The 23645-nt window shown below is 45.2% G+C and overlaps 1 protein-coding gene across 1 annotated transcript in view; it reads left to right on the top strand.

Moving 5' to 3' along the window:
* Positions 1–818: 818 nt before the first annotated feature.
* OTULINL (OTU deubiquitinase with linear linkage specificity like) overlaps positions 819–23645 on the top strand; it is a 77212-nt gene continuing 54385 nt past the window's right edge. The window contains exons 1-4 of the mRNA XM_083188113.1: positions 819–1136; positions 20984–21125; positions 21204–21241; positions 21329–21420. Coding sequence (XP_083044239.1) covers positions 986–1136; positions 20984–21125; positions 21204–21241; positions 21329–21420 — 423 coding nt within the window. The 5' untranslated portion in view covers positions 819–985. The remainder of the gene's footprint in view (positions 1137–20983; positions 21126–21203; positions 21242–21328; positions 21421–23645) is intronic.

Raw genomic sequence — 23645 nt, 5'->3', positions numbered from 1 at the left:
CGGCAGTGTCCGCAAGGGGGGCGATCCACAGCCCCCTCTTGTTGGTATTTTGGCGGTCGGGATTCCGGCATCAGTATTTTGACCGCCGGGATTTCGTACTGAATCCAAATTATCTATATCTATCTACAGTATCTGTCTATCTATGTAGTAACATAACTGGAAACCACCTCCCAAAAATCCTGCGTTTGCCACTGTCTCCCCCACCTATTCCTCTTGTTAGTCCTGCTAATGTTGCTGCCATGTACTGTAGGTTGAATGTACATATCAAAGTAGCAATATAATAATAATAATAATAATAATAGGTACTTCCTCATCTTTGCGGCCACAGCTTATGCTACAGAACTCTAGGTCCACGCCACCCTCCTGTTTCCACGCCACCATTTATTACCTTTATTAAAGTTGTGGTGAGCGCGAAGAGGAGCAGAGCCCGAATCGTGGCGAGCGAAACGAGCCCACGAAGGGACATTGGTGCTATTCTGAAAGCGGCTAACGTACAGGCCTTAGCTGTGGCCGCAGAGATGAGAAATTACCTAATAATTATAATAATAATACCAAGCTAGAAACACCTGGCCTGGGCACAACATACAGTCCTTGCCCAATACTGCCAGGCAATGATACTGTAGTCATTAGTGCATTTCCTACACAGCAGCAGGGCTGCTGCTTCCTGGCAGAGGACTGTGCTGCTCCTTATCGCACAGTACATGTGCATGTACCCGAGTAACCCGACATAACCAAGGGGTGTTGCAGACTGAAAACCGGCCCCTGCTCCTGTGATTGGCTGTCAGAGCAAAATAAAATACGGAATGAGTGCACGAGGGGAAATACTTTAAAAGTAGGAAGTTACTGCCGCTGCTGTCCGTACTCTGTACTCGGAGTATACTGTAGGAGAGAGCCATCATCATCAGCTTCTTATAGCCGTGCACGGGGCAGTCTGCTAACCCCAGCATTTCTGTGTACAGAGCAGCAGCCAGTACCAGCGGGGCACATGGCACTGCCAGGCCAAGGGTATACTAGTAACCAGGAGGAAATGCCCCATGGCCGCCATCACGCAGTGCCAGGCTCTCCAGTGCAGCGCCAGTGTGTGCCGGGAGGAGATCAGCCACACAGCCATCTCTGCTACCCATCTGCAGCAGCAGGTAATATACTCATCACTATTACATCACTGGGTGGCGATACTCTGCAGTGTTGTTATCGGAAACACCCAGATTAATACCGTGTACCCCTCCCCACCACTCAGTGTTATTTACCCCTGTTTCAGGTGGTTGATTGTGGTTCTTGCAGGTTGCAGCAACAGTATCATTACTGCGTTGTGTGTGTATTGAACTGTATTTTCTTGAATTGGTTACCCACAAATGTCAATATTGTTTAGTTACTATTTAAACAAAAAACCCACAATAAAAAGTATGTATTTTTTATGCAATTACTTCAGTGTAGTATACAGAAGCTAATGGGGCATACACACGGGGCAATGTGATGGCTATTTCTAAGCAATCTGATTAGATGGATTAAAACCCCATTTCTAAGTGATCTGATTGCTCCATGTGTATGGCCCATGGGAAAGATCGATGCACAGTCCCATGTGTCGCTATCACATAGATTAGTGAATATTAATTATGTAAATTTTGTAGAAAAAAAACACATTCAATATGCAGTATACTAAAATGTTCAGTACTTGTTTCCTAGCACGGCGCCCATTGCATGGCATCGTGTACCTTATTTAGTGGTGTGCGATGCTTGTACAATTAAATATCCCATAGCATCGCATGCCAGCAAATGGGATGCAATGCGATTTTTAATAGTACAAGCACCCATGCCATGAGATGTGATGGGTGCTTACAATAAGATGTAACCCCCAGTATCCACGCCATCACGAAGCGTGGCGAGCACAGCGGTACACGTCCTCTGACCTTTTCATACCCCCACTATCCACGTCGGCGTGGAGTTGATTTTAGATAGTGTGGTGAGCCCGAAGCGTGCGAGCGGCTGCGGAATATGAGCCTGAAGCGTGGCGAGCGCAGCGAGCCCCGTGAGGGGATGCGAAATACATGTAAAGTAATCCGTGTCCCCACAGTGGGCTCGCCACGCTTCGGGCTTGTATTCCGCGGCACCACGCTGGGCTCGCTGCGGTTGTCACGCTTCGGGCTCGGTGGCTCGCCACTCTATCTAAAGTCAACTCCATGCCGACGTGGATAGTGGGGGTATGAAAAGTTTGGAGGACGTGTACCGCCGCCCCTCGCGGGGCTCGCTGCGCTCGCCACGCTTCAGGATGGCGTGGATACTGGTGGTTACATCTCATTGTAAGCATCCATGACATCTCATGGCATGGGTGCTTGTACAATTAAAAATCGCATCGCATGCCGCAATATTCCAGGGGGATGCTATGAGATTTTTAGGAGCCCATACGATGGAAATCGTGGGCGCCGTTCTAGGAAACAAGTACCAAATGTTCTGCTCAAGGGGGCACGGTTTGCCCTCCCTACTCCCCCCCCAGATATATCAGTGTATCGGGCCACAAACCTGATTGCTGGTGCATCGCTGTGTGCTGAGCGATCTGTGCTGCACAGCATCACTAAGCCCACTTAGCCACTAAGTTCAGTTGCCCCATGTGTATGCAGGGACAGGAGCTCCGAAAGGAGGCCATCCTTGTGTTGTGCTCTGCTGGGGCTGGTGGGTATGCGCATGCGTGGTCAGTTCTGTTCCCCGGCTGGCAGCACTGCCTTGCCAGCAGTGTTGTGTGTAGCTGTCTATAGCTTCACATTCTGGTTATTGGTTAATCAGGCAGCATTGCACCCCATAGAAACCTCAATTTTAGCTTTTCTGGGCTGCTGCCAAAGCAGCTCATTGAAGGTGGCACATGCATAGTACAGAGGAAGCTACTGCGCCTGCATCGGTTCTTCCACCACTGTAGGACCGGCAGGGATGCAAGCAGCAGCAGGGACAAGCAACTGTGAGGGGGGTATCGGAGCCAGCGGCAGCCCACCTCCTACACAGAAGTAGTAGCCGCCACTGCTAACTACCGCTACAGGCCACTTGATGAACCAAATTACTCCTTTGTATACTGAAAGATGTCATAACAGAAAGTAAATTAAAAGCACTGGTCTGTTTCAAACTTGCTGGATATGGAGAGAGTGAGCTGTGAAAACCGAGATTGGAGGTAGGAGCAGATAGGGCAGGCATGTCCAAAGTCAGGCCCGGGGGCCAATTGCGGCCCGTGCTGTCATTTCAAGCGGCCCGCAGCCTCCAGCTGGAATCGGGCAGAGCATCAGATGTGGGAAGCACGGCACAGGACAAATTGTACCAAGCGCAGCAAGGTGTATGTAGTCATGCGAGGGAACGTGGTACACCAATTTGGGGTTTATGTCTACATATTGACACCCAACAAAAACTATGAAAAACTCATGTCAACCTTTTCATGTGTTTTACATATTTGCATATATATCCGTTTGGGCCATATTTGAGTATTTACTGAAAGAAAAGATATTTTCCTAAAACCTTTGACATTACTGATTATCATGCTATACCAGGTGCCAAAGCACAGTGAGAACAGGTATATTCACTATATTTTAGTACAGGTGTGCAAGCTGCTGTATCACCTAACATTTAGGATTTTTTTTTATTTTGTTTTCCATGAAAGCATTGATTTCCTAAGGAAATACCCATGATACTGTTTCACCTAATTTGCATGGCACAGAAAAGGAAAAGCAAGACAGACACAAACTTAGTGTTATGTATGAGATTGACAATATCTACAATATTGTATGTATGAGATTGACAATATCTATTAATAAATAAAATATTGAAAATATGTTATTGCAAATCCGGATTATACGTTGGCAGTTTAAAAATACTTTCCTAAGCCATTTATTTAAAAACTGCAGTAAATAGCCATTCTGGCCCATCTGGCTTCATCTATTATCCAAAACACATCTGGCTTTGTATTTTTTATGTTCTAGTAATAATTCATTTTGCCTTTTAAACGAAGTTCCTGTCACTTGTGTACTACCTGCTTCTATTTGTCATTACAATTGTTTAGCACATATAAATCATTGTATAAACTGTTTACATAAATAGCTCGTGTTCTGTAATCATTTATACATATTCCTCTGTATAACGTACTAACCACGAAGAATGGATTCTTAGTAATGTATCCTATATGGAGTTTAAGGGAAAGAACACTGAATTATTTACACCAGTGTAAGCATTGTTTTACAGATTTGTAAACATGAAAAGTACACGTGTCACAGAATGAGAACATATTTTCTGTCTAGTAGTTGGCGATTACATTATATTTCCCAGGGCCCTTCATTTCTAGTTTTTTTTTTTTTTTGCATAAATCATTATATTATCACATGAAGTTATCACCATTCATTTCACATGTACCAATTTGTTAAAGAATAGTACAAGCTTGTTATGACACTGAACTGATGAGGAGATACCTTTTTGTTTGGTGACCTTATGGAATGAAGTTTACTAAGCTATATAAACCCTCTCAATGTCAAGAGTAGTCCTTGGATGGTAATATATACGAAGGTACATAAACAGTATGGTACTTGTGTAGTTTCACGGCGGCACTGCCCGCAGATCACATTGTATGCAAATCACATGCGATTTGCATACGATTTACATGCGATTTGTATACTATTTGCATGCGATACGATTTAGCACACCCCTAATTTGGGCTTACTCGCATCGCGTGCAAGTCGTATGCAAATCGCATGCGATTTGTATACAATGCGATTTACATACGATGCGATCCGCGGGCAGTGCCACCATGAAACTACACAGGTACCAACAGTACAGTATTTATTAGAATTTGTATACAATTTTTGGTACTTATGTAGTATCTGGGCGTCCGATTTAGAAATCGGATCAGATCGCATCGCATCGTATCGCATCGCATGCGACCAAATCGTATGCGATGCGATGGTCAAGATTTTTCCATAGGATTCAATGTTAAAATGGTCTGAGTCCATTTTAACATAGAATTCAATGGGAAAAAGGGGTCCTTTTCCTTTCCCCACTATCCAAGTGGGCATGGAGTTGGATATAAACCTGTGGCGAGCGCAGCGAGCCACCGAGCCCGAAGCGTGGCGAGCGTAGCGAGCCCCGCGAGGGGACACAGAATACTTTTTAAGAAATATGCGTCCCCTCGCGGGGCTTGCTTCGCTCGCCACGCTTCGGGCTCGGTGGCTCGCTGCGCTCGCCACGCTATATAAAATCAACTCTATGCCCACTTGGATAGTGGGGAAATGAACAGGACCTTCTTAACATTGAATCCTATGCAAAATCGCATCGCATCGCATCGCATCTGATTGTATGCCTTAAGGTAAGGCATACAATCACAAAATCGGCAGCCCAGATACTACATAAGTACCCAATTTTTTAAATAAACTATATTGCCAGATTGCTGATGTAAAAATTAATTTAAAAAACAAAGTATTGGTTTCTGTTGTCAAAGCCTCCCCACATGCAAGGACTTGGTGAACCACAAGTTCCAGCATGCAGGACATTAATGGGAACAGAACCAGTACTGCAATAAATGTACACATACACATCCATTAAAGTGTCAGATCCGTGCAGGCTTCTCTGTGTAAAAAATAGAAAGAATAAATAAATTTAAAAAGGACCCCCCCCATCATCAATTTCCAAGCCTTGGGCTAATTGAGCCTGGTCCTGCTTGCAGAAATGCAGAGGGAAAAAAGTTGGGGTCCGCCTGCACTTCTATAACCAGTACCAGGCTCATGGCCTGGTCCTGGTTCCGAAAATACGGGGGACAAAATGACTATGGATCCCCCATATTTTGTAAACCAGCAACCAGGCCCAAGAAGCCAGCAGGCTAATGGCACACCCCGGGGAGATTTTTTATACAAGTTTCCTCAGCCAAACCATTAACCCCTGGCTGGTCCTCCCGGGTCGGGACCCTGGGTGAGTGTGGACCCCCTTAATAAAGGGATCCCCCTCTGGGGTACCCCCAGCCCCCTGGTGCCCTTGGGTGGTGGACACTGGGCTAATAGCCATAAAGTGTAAAAAAAAAAAAAATAACTATTGGGTTATGTTGTGGGGCATTAAAGGGTCCGCTCAGTCTTGTAGTTCCACAACTTAACCAATAGCCAAATAAATAACAAACACCCAGTAAAATAAAACTTTACAATCATCCATACATACTTCCCTATAGGGTCCACCATAGGCCTGTCCTCTTCTCCAGTCGATATCCATTAGTTTACCTTTTTTAAGGAAATTAAACACACCATGTCCTCCGGCATCGATCACGCCCTCTTCATTCCAATGTATGCAATCCACGGGTGTGAAAATAAGAGTGTGGACCTGTGGTTATCGGTAATTGGAGCTGGAACTGCTACCACTAGGACCAGAGCACATCCCTAATCTCCTGCTGGGCCTTGGGCTTTACTGTTATATGCTTTTTAACTATGCCGAATTGTAAGTGCAAATCTTTATTAAAGTGCTTGGTTTTAAATCTTATGCACTATTCTTTCTCTCTGTGCTTCTTCCATATGTGACTGTACTGGTTCTTGGAGGAGAAGAGAGATTTGCATTTAATATCCACAACCATCAGGATTTAACTTTTATTTTATGACTGACATGAACACCGTTATATGGTGACATTTTCTCAATTTACCTCCTGCATGTGGTGGTAATTAAGTATATTTAGGAACCCAGGAAGCGATGGACATCTTTGTTCTTTATTTTTTATTTCTAAAAATAAGAATAAGTCAGCTTAGTAAATTTGCTATTCATATTTTTGCCGGAATTAGGCCGATCCCGGTCGTATCCATTCCTACCGTGGATCGACTGTATTCCCTCATTTTAGCAAATTTCCCCCAATAGATCAACAATAACAATGTCGACATTCATTATGCTGACAACAACATGTAGACAGTTGTGATGTCCACATTGTTAAAATGGCAAAAGCCAACACATCAACTTTATCAAAATATGTAAAGGTTAAATGTCAATATTGTCCGAAAATCAACATTAGGGTTATGCTGCTTTCCCACTGCAGACCCGTTTTAGTTTACAGGTAATCTTAAATGGTATTTAGCATTCCCACTGCAGCAGATTACAGTTTCAAATGCCATTTAAGTACCATTCCCATTGCAGGTAAAACGTTTTAGCTCTTCAAAACGTTTAGTGCCTGTGACAATGGGTCAGGCCTGTCTTTCCTTGTTGATAGATAGAGATATATATATATAGAAATAGATAGATAGATAGATAGATAGATAGATATCAACAAGGATAGACAGGCAGCTTGGAGGGGGTAGAGGGGGGAAGCTGTCCCCGGGTGCTGTGGGGGTAGAGGGGGGAAGCTGTCCCCATGTGCTGCGGGAGGAGGGGGGTCCCTGCTGCTGCTGAGGGGAGAGGGGGTACCTGTCAGCCTGACACCGCGCTGCCGCTGCTGTATCTCCCCCCCGGCGGCCGGTCCTTGCGGCGTATGTACAGTCAGTGTCGGCGGTCCCTCTGGCGCAGGGGAAATAAGTACTATTTCCCCTGCGCCAGAGGGACCGCCGACACTGACTGTACATCCGCCGCAAGAACCGGCTGCCGGGGGGGAGATACAGCAGCGGCCGCCGGGGGGGAGATACAGCAGCGGCAGCGCCGTGTCAGGCTGACAGGTACCCCCTCTTCCCTCAGCAGCAGCAGGGACCCCCTCCTCCCGCAGCACCTGGGCACATCTTGCCCAGCGCTGCACACTGTGGACCCACTGCGGGTGCCTGCACCCGCAGCGGGACCATGTACACCGCCATTTACACGGGACCCGTGTAAAAGGTGTAAAAGGGGTATAACAGGACGGGGGCGAGGGGGGGGGGGCGGGGGCAGCGGGGCGTACCGCCGGGCTGAAAGTGGTTAATCTTTCAGCCCGGCAGCGTACACACACGGAGATGATTGCTGAAAAAAATCAGCAATCATCTCTACCGTTTAAAGATGCATTCCCATTGCATCTTAAACGGTAGATTACCGTGCAAAACCCTGCTCTGAAAACGGGTTGAAATACCGTTTAACTTTAAACGGTATTTCAACTCTGGCGCTTTCCCACTGCAGCCTTAAACGGTATTTTGCCCTCAAAAATCGGCAAAATACCGTTTTAAGGCTGCAGTGGGAAAGGGGCATTAGGCTACAGGTGGTTGAGGTTAGTGTTTAGACTCTGGGCGGATGAGGGTTAGTATGCTGGTGCTAGGTTAGATTTAAGGTGCCCATACACGTTACAATTATTGTATACAATATCGCATCTCATCACATATCGGTTTTACGATGAGATGAGATCTAGTACAAAAAGTATGTGCAGCACATACTTTTTGTACTAGATCTCATCTCATCACAAAACTGAGATGCGATGAGATACGATATTGTATGCAATAATTGTAACGTGTGGAGGGTCAGGGGTAAGGATTATGTTGGGGATGGTGACCAAATGTTTTATCGACATGTTCAATAGCGACGCCCACCCCCTAACACCCCCCCGCAGCCAGACCCTATTCCTCTCTCTACTAGCACCTAAGTCTAACCACCGCAGCCTAAACCTAACTCCTATGCATCCCTCAGCCTAACCCTATCCACCCTTCTATGTTGCATTTGTTTCTATCCTAATGGTTAATGCTTTTAATTTCTCTGCACATACATTATGTCAAGCAGTGGCAACTCCTACTTCTTTCAGGGAGAGGGGCTGCCTCTTGCGACAGGCACTCCCCTCCCCCTGTGGCTGCTGCTGCCTTCCCGTTCCATCCTATGATGACAGGTGCCGGCACTGGCGCATGCGCAGTACAAACATATGTATTGCTCCTACGGCCAGCTTCTATGGGCTGCTGCCAAAACAGTAATCGTGGTCCCGACGCCTGTACAATATAAGTTACAGGCATCGGGACCATCGCATGCGCAGCACCGATATAGGTACTGTGCATGCGCATTTGCCATTTTTGCACGCAGCAAGGCATCCCGGAGGGAGGGAACACCTCACAATATGACTGCCTTGGTGACTGGCAGGTCGGACTTCCAATAGAAAGTCACTGCCAGTCACAGTGAAGCCAGTGCAGTCTCACACACTGCATATGTCTTCACTACAGTGGCAGATTTTACCTGGGAGGGCTGCAGCCCATAGGCGCCGCAACAGTGGGTGCTACGGGGCCCAAGCACCCATGGAGAGTGATGAGCACCCACGGGCCATGGCCGGAACTCACCCGCCGCTCGCCGACAACCCTATGCTGCTAAAAACAGTCAGCGGGGTCCCTGCAGCGGATGTGAAGTCAGCAGTGTGGTCCCTGCGGCAGATGGGAACTAGTAGCGGTATTAATATCGCTACTAGTTTCCATCCACCGCTGGGACCCGCTGCCTCCCCAGCACTGCAGAGAGGGACCCCGCTACAGCGCTGCCTGGGCCCCCGTATGCCTCCGTCCCGGACTGGGGGGGGGGATCTCTGCCATTACACACCCCCTTGAGCACCCACCAGAAAAATCATAAATTGCGCCCCTGCTGCAGCCCATAGGTAAAAACCGCCACTGATGTCAAGTACTATAGAATGTGAGCAAATAATGTTAGATTGAGATCTCACCCTGATGTGTCAAGCTTGATGAGTACAGATAGATAAACATTACAATTCAATTAATTGTGAAAGTAAATATGGGCAAAATAAGAGCAACAAACTGTTTGGTATTTTATTCCCTATAGTATTCAGATTAAAAATAAAATGTCAGCACAGTTATGCTCTGTGTGTTACATTGATATATAATATAAATAAGTCTAACATACTGTACAGTCATTAATTTACTAATTTTGCTGATTTCCCCCCAAAGGTTTTCTGATAATTTCTATTGTATAGAATGTTTGTTTGCACAGCTGTTATTAATATTTTGCTATTTGCATGTATAGTTTTCCTGGTTTGCATGTTTACCTTCCTCTTATTACACCAGTATTAGGAACTTCTATTTGCATTGTAAATGAGATATTCTAAACCATGATGATAAATGATTTACCCATCCACACTGTTATGCTTTCTTTTTCTTGTTTCTCCATTTCTGTGATGTAATGGTACACCAATGAGACCTTCTCTTCCAACGTCCGTACTCAACCTCACTAATGTTCTCATGGATAAATGGATTCCTGCAGTCATGGGGGGTGATTCAAAGGCGTAGTCTTGAAGGGGGCCGAATTCGCTCCCCTGGACGATTTTGGGGGTTTGGTGAGCAACCATCAAATGATTTTTCACCCATTCGGCTGCATGTGGGTTGAAGGGGTATGCAAACTCATCTGCTCACATGCCAGGGAACAGATTCGGCCATCGGGGGGCATCGTTTACCTGCTCGGTAGGCTGTGAATACACGAAGCCTAGTGAACAGGTCTGAATTACCCCCAAGTTTTAGTAATTTAGGAAAGCCTTAAGACAACGGTAGACAATTTTACGGCAAAGGGCCAACCCATTGTTTTGCCATGAGATGTTCAACAAGCACACTCAGGGCCGGATGCATCAAGCTTCAAAAATTGATAAAGTGGAGAGTGATAAACCTTTTTGAAGAAAAGAAAAGCTTGTCGCTTTGTAGTGCACCTTAAAGAATTTTATCAATCCTAAAATGTAACCTTTATTGGGATTTGATTGCACTCAATACTGCCAATCTTGGATTCAGAGTGGCCAGCGTCTTTTATAGACTTGGCGCACAGTCTGTGTGTGTGGCGTCTTCCGTAGCACTCCCTACGTGTGAGGGCTGAGATCGAGTATCATACCCAGCGTCTAAATACAAATGCTCTTAAAAGAGCAGCCTACCTTATCTCTGAGCCCATATTTATGTAATGCTGACAGCCTGATAGTTGTGCCACGCTGTGTCAGTATAAGAGCTGCCTACCTTATCTCTGAGCCCAATGATTTGTGTAATGCTGATAGCCTGAAAGTTGTGCCACGCTGTGTCAGTATCAATAGAGAAGGCAGCGCCGCTGCAGACCAACAATTCAAATAACCTACAGGCATCAACCTATTGAATGTAGCAATGCCGCTTGCAGAATTAGTATCAAATGACAGTGTATAAACTACGGCAATATCTTTATACAGAATAAATGTGCATTATAGACTTGTACAGGAACGAATAATGCGAATAATGGTAACCCAATACTGATTGAACCTATATATTCGCCAGAAGAACCTGACATTGTATGGAAAATCTGACCAATCAGTTTTACATACAACATAAAAGCACTTTAAAGGCACACAGTTGCCGGAATACGTTACTAACGCACCAAGCACACTGACCTGGCTTTTCCTAAATCATTTGTTAATAATATAGGCTATATCGGTGAGATATCCACAGCACTGTGCTTTGCTTTATTATACATAGAATGATACACAGGAAATCCATCCAATTTATTGCATGAACATTGTATAAAGTATCAAACAACAAAGTGTCAGTTTGCTCCTAGAGCAACAACCAGCAGAGATTTAAGGGCAGAGATCAATTTGAATTTGTATCCAGTGTAATAGCTGAGAAGCATTGAATGTGAGAAAAATACCTGGATACCTATAAAAGATGCTGGCCACTCTGAATCCAAGATTGGCAGTATTGAGTGCAGGAAGTGTACACACACACAGCTTTTTAACAATTCATGGTGTTGTTTTCACTGACATGTTTGTATGTGTGTTTTTATACTCCGCAATTTTAATCAAATCCCAATAAAGGTTACATTTTAGGATTGATAAAATTATTTAAGGTGCAATACAAAGCGACAAGCTTTTCTTTTCTTCAAAAATTTTTTTGTCTGGTAGTAGCACACCCCTTTAATCTGAGATAAAAGTAACAAACACAGGAGTAAATAGGGGGCCAATACACAAATAAAAAACAAATATTACGGTGCTCTTGTGCGACTAACCATCCACCCCAAAATACAAGAGTGATAAACCCCCAGCCAATCCGCTTCCACCTGTCATTTTTCAAACCCAGCCTATAACATGACAGGTAGGAGCTGATTGGCTGGCTGTTTATCACTCTCCAAGCTATCACTTTTGAAGCTTGATACATCTGGCCCTCTGTGTGATTTTAACCTGTATTTGTTTACTATCTTCCAGCTTTTCACTGTGCACAAAATAATTTTCTCCCTTGTTCATTGGTCTGCCAGCTTTTCCCTCATATGCCTTTGTTGGTGGGGTCCACACTCCTCCGGGAACCTCAATAAGGGCTGACCAGTCAAAGGGTAATGCTTTGGCCGTGGAATTTTATATAAAAAGTCGTGGAATTTTATATAAAAAGTATCTCCAGGCTGTGGCACTACTCTGCTGGGTGTTGGAGCCTGGTGCTGGTCCCTCTACTTTTGACCCCCATATTTTTGGAACCAGGACCGGTCCAAGAGCCCAGTACTGGTTTTTGAAATACAGGGGAACCCCATTCATTTTTCCCCCAGTATTTCTGGAACCAGGACCGGGTTGAGTTTTGCACATGCAAATCTCTAGGGGAGGTGTGTAGGCGCAGCTTTACAATTGTATTGGAGAATACCCGCTCCCTTTCTGTTAGGTCTTTCCAGATCCTTCCCATCAAGCCAGGGGTAATGTGGCAAGAGTGGAGTTAGGCATTTTGGGGATGTTTGAATACAGGTGAGTGAACATGCACTTGGGCCTAATTTAGTGATGTATAGTACACAAGCCTGATGGTTTGGGGGGAATGTACAAGCACATGCAGTACCCCTTAAACTGCAGTGTGGATTGACATGCGGACAGTGTTTGGGGCTGGGCAGAACTGGGAGTGACTGGGTCAGGGTCTGCCTCTTCCTGGACCTACTGAGTAATTCTGGTGGTTATTCTCAGAAAGCTTCAGCTTACTCAGATGACTGATGCTGCCAAAATGGTCATGATGGTGATTCAGTGCGCATAAGGATGCAGAACTCGGATTGCAGGTGCATCTTTCTGCATTAGCATTGTTTTGCACACTGCTTCTGCATCCAAGGAAGCAGCAGCGGTGGAGGCATCCCAGAGTGGCAATAGAGTGGCATCAGTGTCCCCATGACACTGACATTGTAATACTGTACCAACTGTTATCTCCTTGAAACTAGTTTTCAAAGTATGCAAGTATGCTGATAGGATGTGGAGACCTCTTCATGAATAGCTTCAGGGGGGTTGTCAATCTGGGGTCACGTGACCCTGTCCCAATCTTGGTCTGCTCAACCGAGAATTTGCAGGCGGGATTCAATGTCCCATCTGCAGCGAGAAGGGGGCGTGGCCACGAGCTGCAGCCTGGAAGAGGCAAGCTGCAGTCGAGAGCTCGACACTTCCCGGCCGTTCTCGGCAGAACGAGCCCGACTGATTGTGAAGTCGGGCTCCTTCTGCCGCAATACCCTGTTCAGTGCTTTCGAGGAAGACAGCATTGAATAGGATCCGGCGGCCATGTCCCCCGTTGGGAGATGCTCGCTGGTGATTGAATACCCCCCTTAATGTCTGTAAATTTGTCACTGCTGCAAATAATTATTCCCTACAAAGGAATGTTATCTGAAAGCTGCTTTGACATTATTATGGAAATAAACAGCAGTACAATATTATTTTGTGGTCACACATTGTTTAAAGTTGTTTAGTGGAAAAACAACTGAGGGAACATGGTTCAGCATTTTCCATCATGATATGAGTCAGACATTGGCCTATGTTTTAGTCTTCCTAGTTGTAAACTATGTTTTAACTTTGTCTAGGTTCTGTGTAGAAACAGTGTAGACTTAAGCACAGGTAAAGAACAAAGGTTACAATATAATATGTTATAATGTCTTTTACATTTAGAATTTTTTTAATTTCTCTGTTTAATACAGCATATGAATACATCCATAGGCATGCGCAGCACATTTTATTAGGGGGGGCACCATCAAAGGTGTGTGTCTAGCACCAGCTATTGAGTGTATCTAACACCACCAATCAGGCGTTTCTACCATCATCTATTGGCACTTGCTACTATATAAAACGTCTCTCCACCACACCATAATCTTCTGACTATTTCAGTTCTAATTACTCTGTGTAACAGTACATGCAAATAAAGTCACAAACATATATGGATGACGCAGGTATGTAGTGATATGACAATGGTCTAGTAAAATGAATAATGCAAAACATAATTGACTGATGGGCGCTTCTTTTATTTGATTACAGTTATAAAAAACAAAAGTATTTGGTAAAAGGGTATTGCTAGCGGCAGGGAGGTGTTCATAAGGGTGGACACAGCATTAGGGGGTGCCTATGCACCCCTAACACTCAGGGCAGTATTCAATGACAAAGTTCTCCGTGCATGGAGAGCGTTTTATTTCGCTCTCCATGCACTCTCCGTGTTCCGGAGGGCTCTCTGCCACTCCTGCTCCCTCTATTCAATGTGGTTAAGACTCGCCGCCACTCGCGGCGAGTCTTAACCCCTGCAGCGGACGAGCGTCCGCGGCAGGGAGCTTTCAGGGAGCCGGGGGACGGAAGCAGCCAGAGAGATTATAGTCTCCCTGGCTGCTCCAGAGGAATGTGGAGATGAGGGGGGCTCTCCGAGACCCAGGCAGCACAGGCTGCCCCCCCTATAGCCAGCGGGGGACCCAGTATTCACTGCACCCGATCGTGCATATTAACGATCGGGTGCAGTGAATATATGAATATGTAATGAGCGGCTCGAGCGCTCCGGCCCCCTGCTGGCTGCACTGTGTAAAAAAAAAAAAAATATTTAAAAAATATTTTTTTTTAAAATTAAATATATATTCATGTGCTATAAGCACATGAATAAAAATAACATGCCCCTTCACAGAAAAAAAAACTGATTTTTTTGACACCAAAATAAAAAAAAAAAACCTTTTAGTTTAAAAGTTCACATTCCAGCTCCCCATCAAAAGATGGAGAATTGCTACACGGAGAGAGACGGAGAAAATCACTTAGAAAGACGGAGAGAATTTCACATTGAATAGGGTTGCTCGCTTTTGGAGAGCAAAATGCTCCGTCCAAGGCGAACAAAGCACAAATTCTCCACAAAACACTGAGAAATTTTCTCATTGAATACTGCCCATAATTTGCGCACACCTATGAATACAGCTGGGACTTCTTTATACCCCTTTCAGACAGAAAAAAAGACCCGGGAATTTCCCTGCTCTTGCCGTGTTGACCCAGTTTTTCTTCTGTCTGAAAGGGTCAACATGGGTCTAAAGTTCCGGGACTTTGACCCAGGTATTTACCTGGGTTTTTCCCGTGTCAGACACGTGTTTGCAGCTGTGTGAAAGGGTCCGACCCGTGTTTTTCTCCCGACTATTGAAAAATCATGCTGATTGGCTGTGCAGCATGGCGCTGCGCGATTAGCTGATCTTTTCAGCTTCCCTGATTAGCTGGGCGTGGAAGTGGCGTGCAGCGCAGCACTAAATGGCCATGGCGCATTGGAAAGACGAGGAGATCCGTGAGCTGCTCAATGTCAGAGGGGAGGAAGAAATCAGCAATACACACAGAGCACTCATGACCTCCAGGTTCTGCAACTTGTCAGCCATGTTTAATGCAATGCAGTGAGCAGACACCTCCCACTTTTCATGATCTCATCTCGGTGTGCCTTTAAAACTGTCCTTTTCTTATGACACACAGAGTTTTGCAGGAAAAATCCGGCTTCTGTGTGAAAGGGGTCGACACCGGAAATACCCGGGTTTTTGCTCTTGTGTGAAAGGGGGTCAGCCCCTTGCTGCCTAGTTGTACCTGGGTTTTTGTATCCGGGAAATACCTGGGTTTTTGGGATTTTTCTGTCTGAAAGGGGTATTAGTTAACTTTTGTTAACAGACACCAGCTGCACTCAGGTTATCAATGGGGCAGATGGAGCTACAGTTTCAGGCCTCCACATAAATGTATACCTATCACTATGGCAATATGGTGAAGACCAGCTCCGTAGCTGGTCACACAGTCAAACCTAGGGGGTAATTCAGACCTGCTCGCTGTGCTGCTAAATTGTAGAGCCCTGCAATCAGGTGTATGCCACTCAGCCAGAGTGAAATCCTGCCCCATGCAAATTCTGTAGTACGGCTTGCAAAAATTAGCTGGATTGACGATTAGCTGCAAATCCATCTAATGATTTTTCCAGTGTGTGCAATCTGTGCGAAGCCCAGGACTTAATTGGCAGCAGCGATAGAAGCAGTCAGATCGGGGCCAGAGCTGACTTCACACCTCCTCCCCCAAATGTCTGGGCATGCCTGCATTTTCTTTGACACTCTCAGAAAACGCCCGGTTACCACCTACAAACGCCGGCTTTCTGCCACTCCACTTCTGTACAGCCAGCGATCAATTTTTTTTTTACCGATTTTATCGCAAAATGGCCTCGCACATGCACGCTCTGATCCATACGCATGCACAGCCTATCAATTATCACCCGGCCTGCAAATTCACAGCTGTGCAATCAGGTCTGAATCACCCCCATAAATCATAAGTGCTAAAATTGTATTGTTTTCGTCAAAAAAATATTTGCATTTTTTTTAAATGTATGTAGGGAGACAGTTTGTCTGATAGTGTCGGGGTATACACACAAGATGGCTCTGGCCACACCCACACAGCATAGGCAACAGCTCCTCCCTTTCTCATTATAGGCCAGTGGTTCCCAAACTGTTTGCCTAGGCACCCTGAGGTGCCTTGGGACACTTGCAGGGGTGCCTTGGATTGGTGGTGGCCAATCATGAAATATGTGGGGGAAAAAAGCTAATCTGGTTCCTCACTACATAGTTTATCAAATAAATTATGACAAACACAATTTACTTAATTTAATATTTTTCTAAAGTTATCATCAAGAAACTTTTGACCTCGGGGTGCCATGGAAAATATTATGATACTCTAGGGCGCCGTGGTTCAAAAAGTTTTGGGAACCACTGGTATAGGCCCCTCAACATCAGGCTCATGTGGCCCTTATTCTGGCCCTGGAAGCCTAGTGAGATAGAACAGGGGAAGGACATTCTCGCAAATACATTGTTCATGCAATTGCTGGTCATGCCTACACTCCCTGTATATCCAGGTCACAAATTTTGTGAAAGAAGGAAACTCCCACATCCTGCCTACATCTCCTGTAAAGTCCACTGAACGACTCAATTCGTTATGATTTACGGCATCAAGAATAATCCCTAAGATTGAAGCTGTGATTTGTAGCCTTTCAGGGGGAGAAGCAGCTAATTTACTTGACCCTCCTTAAACAGTTGACACAGGATGCAGCAGTGTATGCACAGGATGCGGTCACTAGGTTTACAATCATTAGGCCGACAGTCAATAGATCGACACATAAAATAGGTAGACATACATTAAGTCAGCATAGTCATTAAGTCGACACAGGTATTAGGTCCAAATAGGAAAAAAGTGAATCTGAAGAAATAGAGCTCAAAGGTAACTATGCCCCAAGGTGAATAAACCTTGTACAGGTAAAATACAAAACCAGGTACAACTTGTCAGATGTTACAGGTTGATTGCATGTGATGATAAATGTGGGTGATCCAGATTATTCAAATCATTTCCAATTCTCCCCTATTCAACATACAGGAGAGACCTAATAGAAAGCAACATAGTGCAGATCACTTTGATTAAAAGGGGTTTTAATGTGAACAATGCACTTACAAATAAAGTGACTTGTTTAAAAGCATGAACAATGTGGTCCCAGGCAAGCAGCAGGCATATGATGTAAATGGGTCCTTCTCCAGTCTGGGTCCCTTGATTCACCATCGCCGCACAGCTCTTTTCAGGGAACCACAAGTCAGGATAGCGGGAGAATCACGCTTTAAGGCGTTTCGGATATTGGTCCTTCGTCAGAAGCGTGAATAACATGTCCTTATCAGGGCATAGCTCTAATCATTCAAAGGAATCCTTTCTGTGAACGGTTGCCCACCACTTGTGGATCATCGTTTTCCTTTTTTCTAAGTATACTAGTACTTGATTCCTGGGGGCACCTCCAACAGTATATATTTTTTGTATATGATCAATAATATTACTCTGCAAGTTGGTTCTGTATTATCTACTAATCAATTTTTGTCCTGTGCAGGACACCACCCCTATTTGCTACCCTCTATACCCACCACTACATCACTAACCCCTCTATACCCTACACTACATCCCTGACCCCTCTATATACGTAACACTACATCCCTGACCCCTCTAGACCAGGGCTGGGCAACACCGACCCTCCAGATGTTGATGAACTACACATCCCAGCATGCCTTGCATCAGTTTTAGCATGTCCACATAGCAAAACTAATGCAAAGCATCCTGGGATGTGTAGTTCACTAACATCTGGAGGGCCGGTGTTGCCCAGCCCTGCTCTAGACCCTACACTACATCCCTTACCCCTCTCTACCCTACACTACATTTCTGACTCCTCTATAACCTACACTACATCCCTGACCCCTCTATAGCCTTCACTACATCACTGATCCCTCTATACCCTACACTACAACACTGTCCCCTCTATACCCTACATCCCTGACCCCTCTATAGCCTTCAATACATCAATGATCCCTCTATACCCACCACTACATCCCTTACCCCTCTATACCCTATACTACATCTCTGACCCCTCTATAACCTACACTACATCCCTTACTCCTCTATAGCCTTCACTACATCCGACCCCTCTATACCCTACACTACATCACTAATCCCTCTATAACCTACACTGCATCACTGATCCCCTATACCTACACTACTGACCACTCTATACACTACACTGCATCACTGACCCCTCTTTACCCTACACCAGGGCTGGGCAACACCGGCCCTCCAGATGTTAATTAACTACACATCCCAGGATGCTTTGCATTAGTTTTGCTATTTGGCCATGCTGAAACTGATGCAAGGCATGCTGGGATGTGTAGTTCATCAACATCTGGAGGGCTGGTGTTGCCCAGCCCTGCCCTACACTAACATAGAATTTGACGGCAGATAAGCCCCTTTTTTAAACATGTTACCTCAAACCATATTTGATCCTTATTTCTTTGTAAGCAAATCAACATGCCTATCCCAAGCATGTTTAAATTGCTCTACTGTATTTGACTCTACCACCTCTGAATGGAGGCTATTCCAATTATCTGCTATTCTTTGACCCCTCTATACCCTACACTACATCCCTGACCCCTCTATACCATACACTACATCCTTGACCCCTCTATACCATACACTACATCCCTGACCCCTCTATACCCTACACTACATCACTGATCCTCCTATACCCTAATGTCACTGACCCCTCTGTACCCTACACTACATCACTGATCCCTCTGTACCCTTCACTACATCCCTGACCCCTCTATTCTTTACACTACATTCTTAACCCCTCTATACACTGCATACTGTAGTCACCCACAAAAAGCACATGGGCCCCAACAGGAAAATAATAAGATATTGGCTTCACATGAAAAAGTAAAAGCACCAATAGCAAAACTTACAATCTCAACGATCACTCTAGTACCCTGTATTGTGGTCCCCTCCCTTTAACCCTGTATGAGCCATGTCCCCACTTCCACCTGTGATTCAGGTCCCCCTTCCCCCTGTGTGAACCGTGTCCCACCTTCCACCTGTGTGAACCATGTCCCCACTTCCACCTGTGGGATTCAGGTCCCCCCTCCCCTTTGTGTCCCCCTTCCCCCTGTGTGAACAGTGTCCCCCCTTCCCGCTGTGTGAGCCATAACATTTATTTTGGACTGCCAGCAGAGCTGCTCTCCTGAGTACCTTCTCCGTGTGCAATGACAGCGCAGCTGCCTTCTCATATGACTGTTTCCCATCCATGGCTCCTCTGTCAGGGACACAGCCTGTTGAGCAGAGCGCTGAGTCTGATGCTGATCAGTGCTCTTAGTTGGGAACACTGCACTAAGCACAGTCGGGATAATGGAGGAGCCAGGTGCCTCCTTCAGGGCTGGAGCCTGTTGGCAATAAACTCTGTTGCTTCCGGGAGTTCTGACCCAAATTCCACATACCCCCCCTCCCCTTTCCTAGTGAAGTGTGCAGGATAGGCATTATGGCCCATATAGCCTCACATTTCACTGGATAATCAGTATTTCAATATATACTGTAGGTACTATGTCCATACAACATAGTCCATGGAGGCAAATATATAGCCTCATTTAATCAAGCTACTTCATTTGGCGATACTTGTGTAATATCTGGGCGCCCGATTTTTTTTTCATTGCATGCAATATAGTGGCATACAATTCATGCAATGCGATTTTTCATTGTAAAGACCAGATTTTTAATTGTATAGTCACCCATGGGTGATTTCATACCCCCACTATCCAACTACGCATGGAGTTGATTTTATATAGCATTGACGAGCACAGCGAGCCACCGAGCCCGAAGCGTGGCGCGCGGACGCAGAATACATGTAAAGTAATCCGCGTCCCCTCGCTGCGCTCGCCACACTATATAAAATCAACTCCATGCGTAGTTGGATAGTGGGGGTATGAAATCACCCATGGGTGACTATACAATTAAAAATCAGGTCTTTACAATGAAAAATCTCATCGCATTGCATGCCTTAAGTAGTGGCATGCAATGAAAAAATCGGGAGTCCAGATAATACACAAGTACCCATTTGGCACAATCTACTTTTCTGCAGCCAATCATGAACAAATCCACTGTGCAGGTGGGGTTCTTTGAAGCAGAAATAGCAGAACTTTTGTCTCCATGTCCCTACAGATAAAGAAAGAAGGGAAGTAGTAAAAGTAACAGAACAAGGCAAACACACTCATAAGGTATATTTTCATATGAAAAATCTATGCAAGGCACAGACCAATACAAAGATAACAAGTTACAGTGTTTTGTCAGACCCTATAAATGCTTAAAGTTTGCTAGAAATTTATGACAACTGGTTTAGGGTGGAGGAGTGGACATGGATAATAGACAATATACTCTACAAATGCGGGATGTTAAATCATAGTTCCTGCTTCAATGGCCTAGAAGCTAGGGAGCATATTCTCAACCATAGAGGTCCTGGGCACTAAATGTAATCAAGGATGGTATCGTAATTTATCATCGGATGACATTGTTTTTTTTTTATTATTCTAGAGACCCATGATGAGTGCTCAAGGCTGCTTCCACTTCATGACGTTATGAGGAAGGTGTGGAATCATGTACACCAATGCCTGGTTCTAGCTGTAGGAGTCCTGTTTGTGATGTGGAAACATTTCAAAGCTCTGGTCTCATTGTGGTATGTTATCTTTCCTGCTTATTGGCATATTTTGTATTTTGTAAGTGCTTTTTAAGCAATGTATCTGCTTGCTTGCAGGTGTAGTTTCTCATGCCACGGACAAACTAAAAATAAAAGTAAGTATTCATTTATCGTTTAGATGAATATGTACAAAATGAGTAATGCAGGAAATGTTATTGTTCATTCTTTACATCTATATTCAGGAAACCTGAGTGTGAATGCAGAAGTCAGTGTGCTGTCTTATTGTTCAAAAACATGGAAAGGGGAAGCACTTTGTGTCATGCAAATAAGGAAGGTAAACACTGTACTTTATTGCCCTTTTGTCACACTCTGTGCATATTGTGTGAATTTCTTGTTTATAGCCACAGGTCCGGTTTTCTGCCTGACCTTATTTGAATTACTGATATCAGCTCACGTACTGTATGTCAGCTGATCTCAGAAGCCTTTCACACACCTGCAGCCAAGTGATACTCCCTGTGAGAATTCCCACTGATGCCAGAAGCAGGCACGGATACAGAGGGGGATGAATGGGGAAATCCCCCCCCCCCCCCCCCCGGATACAGACCTGCTGTATCCGGGGGGGGATTGCCCCATTCATCCCGCTCTGTATCCTGCATCTCTACCCCCCCCCCCCCCCCCCCCAAGGCTATAAAACACCTGCTGTCAGCCGGGACAAGACCCAGGTGGGGGGGTGCCCCGGTGCTCACCCACTGGGGGGGGGGGGGGAGAGGGAGGGGAGAGGGAGCAGCCTCGCTTCACAGGGGGAAGAGGGAGCAGCATCTAGCTTCACAGGGGGAGGGTGCAGCGTATCGCTCCACGGGGAGGGGGGGGAGAGAGGGGGGGATGCACAACTTTACCTTGTTCCGGGGACTGCTTCCGGGAGAACCGCAGCTCCTCCCTCTCACAGCCCAGTTACCCCACGGTCCGAGCGCTGCAAACAAAGCGGAGTACACACAAGAGGGACGGGAGCAGCCATTCTCCTTCCCTGACGCCGGCAGCAGAAGGGGGCGGAGAGAGAGCAGGGATCTACACACACAGATACAGGAGGAAGCGGAGATGGTAGCCGGGCCCTTACCTGGCTGGCTAGCATAGTGTTGAATGATCGCTGCCACGATCTGGCTGCTGCTTGCAGCCACGGACTGCTCCCAAGTGGCCGCCCTCCAGTGGCCGGCGCCCTAGGCAAATGCCTAAGGCTGCCTAGTGGACAAGACCAGTCACATTAGATGCCTCTACTGCAGTTAATCAACATAGGGGCATATGTATTAAGCCTTAACAAGAGATAAATGCAAGGGTGATAAGGAGAGATAAATGTCCAGCCAATCAGCTCCTTACTGACTTTTTTCAAACACAGCCTGTAACATGGCAGTTGGCAGGTGATTGGCTGGACGTTTATCTCTCTTTATCGCCCTTGGATTTATCTCTTGTTAAAGCTTAATACATCTGCCCCATTGTTTGTTGATTGAGACTGCTTTCATCTTCTCAGCATCTCCAGTCCACAGTGCTGGTAAGAGGAGGTCCAGGAAGTTTCTTTGCATAACACTGAAACTGCTTCAGCATTCTCCCATCCACATAATGCTTTTGACATTTTTACCATTGAAAAACGTATGGAAACCCAATTGGGTATAAAACATTCTCCTGCATATTTTGAACTGATGGGTACAGGGTAGACCGCTTAAGTGTTGTGTCCCTGGCACAGATATAAAAGTGGGATTTTTTAAATAATAGTTTTTTTTTCAATAAAGATATAACTGTGAAATAAGGGGAGAAGTCCCCTGTAACCTAAAGGGACAATTAGTATCCGTGTTTACAATATATTTATTTTTGTCAGAAATGGGAAGGGGAGGAGTTGGCAATGGGGGGAGTTGGGACGGGGAGGAGGGTCAAGATTAAACGCCCCCCCCCCCCCCACACACACACACACAGAAGAAAAGTCTAGATCCGCCCCTTGTCAGAAGCAAAGTGTTAAGGGCCCTACATACACAGATGTGTGCCAGAGATACATAACGGGAGATTCATCACAAGAGATTTCACTCTTGTGGCTCATTTCAATGAGCCACATACAGAGAGATTTGTGTCAGAGATTCAAATTGGGAGATTCAGCACGGGAGATTTCAAATCTGTCACGACTGTCACAGCCGCACATGTCATCAAACTGCACTGTGTATATATATATATATATATATATATATATATATATATATATATATATATATATATATATATACATACACACACACACACACAGTATATGTATGTATATATATATATATATATATATATATATATATACACACACTGTATATACACATACATACCATGACACCATAAAAATTGGTTACACAAGTGTATGTGATTTATATGACACACTGCTGAAAATGGCCAGTAAAAGCAGAATGCTGGAGATAATGAAAGCAAGATGTCTCATATGTAAAGAGACTTTGACCCCCCAAACATTGGTGGCACAGTGGGAATAAAAAACACCGAGGGACAGCCCTCTATCCCAATTTAATCCGTACCCAT

Source organism: Crinia signifera, chromosome 5 (assembly GCF_055691185.1).
Source record: "Crinia signifera chromosome 5, ASM5569118v1, whole genome shotgun sequence".
Lineage (NCBI taxonomy): Eukaryota > Metazoa > Chordata > Amphibia > Anura > Myobatrachidae > Crinia > Crinia signifera.
The sequence above is the reverse complement of the archived record's forward strand: the minus strand, read 5'-3'. Positions and strand labels throughout refer to the sequence as shown.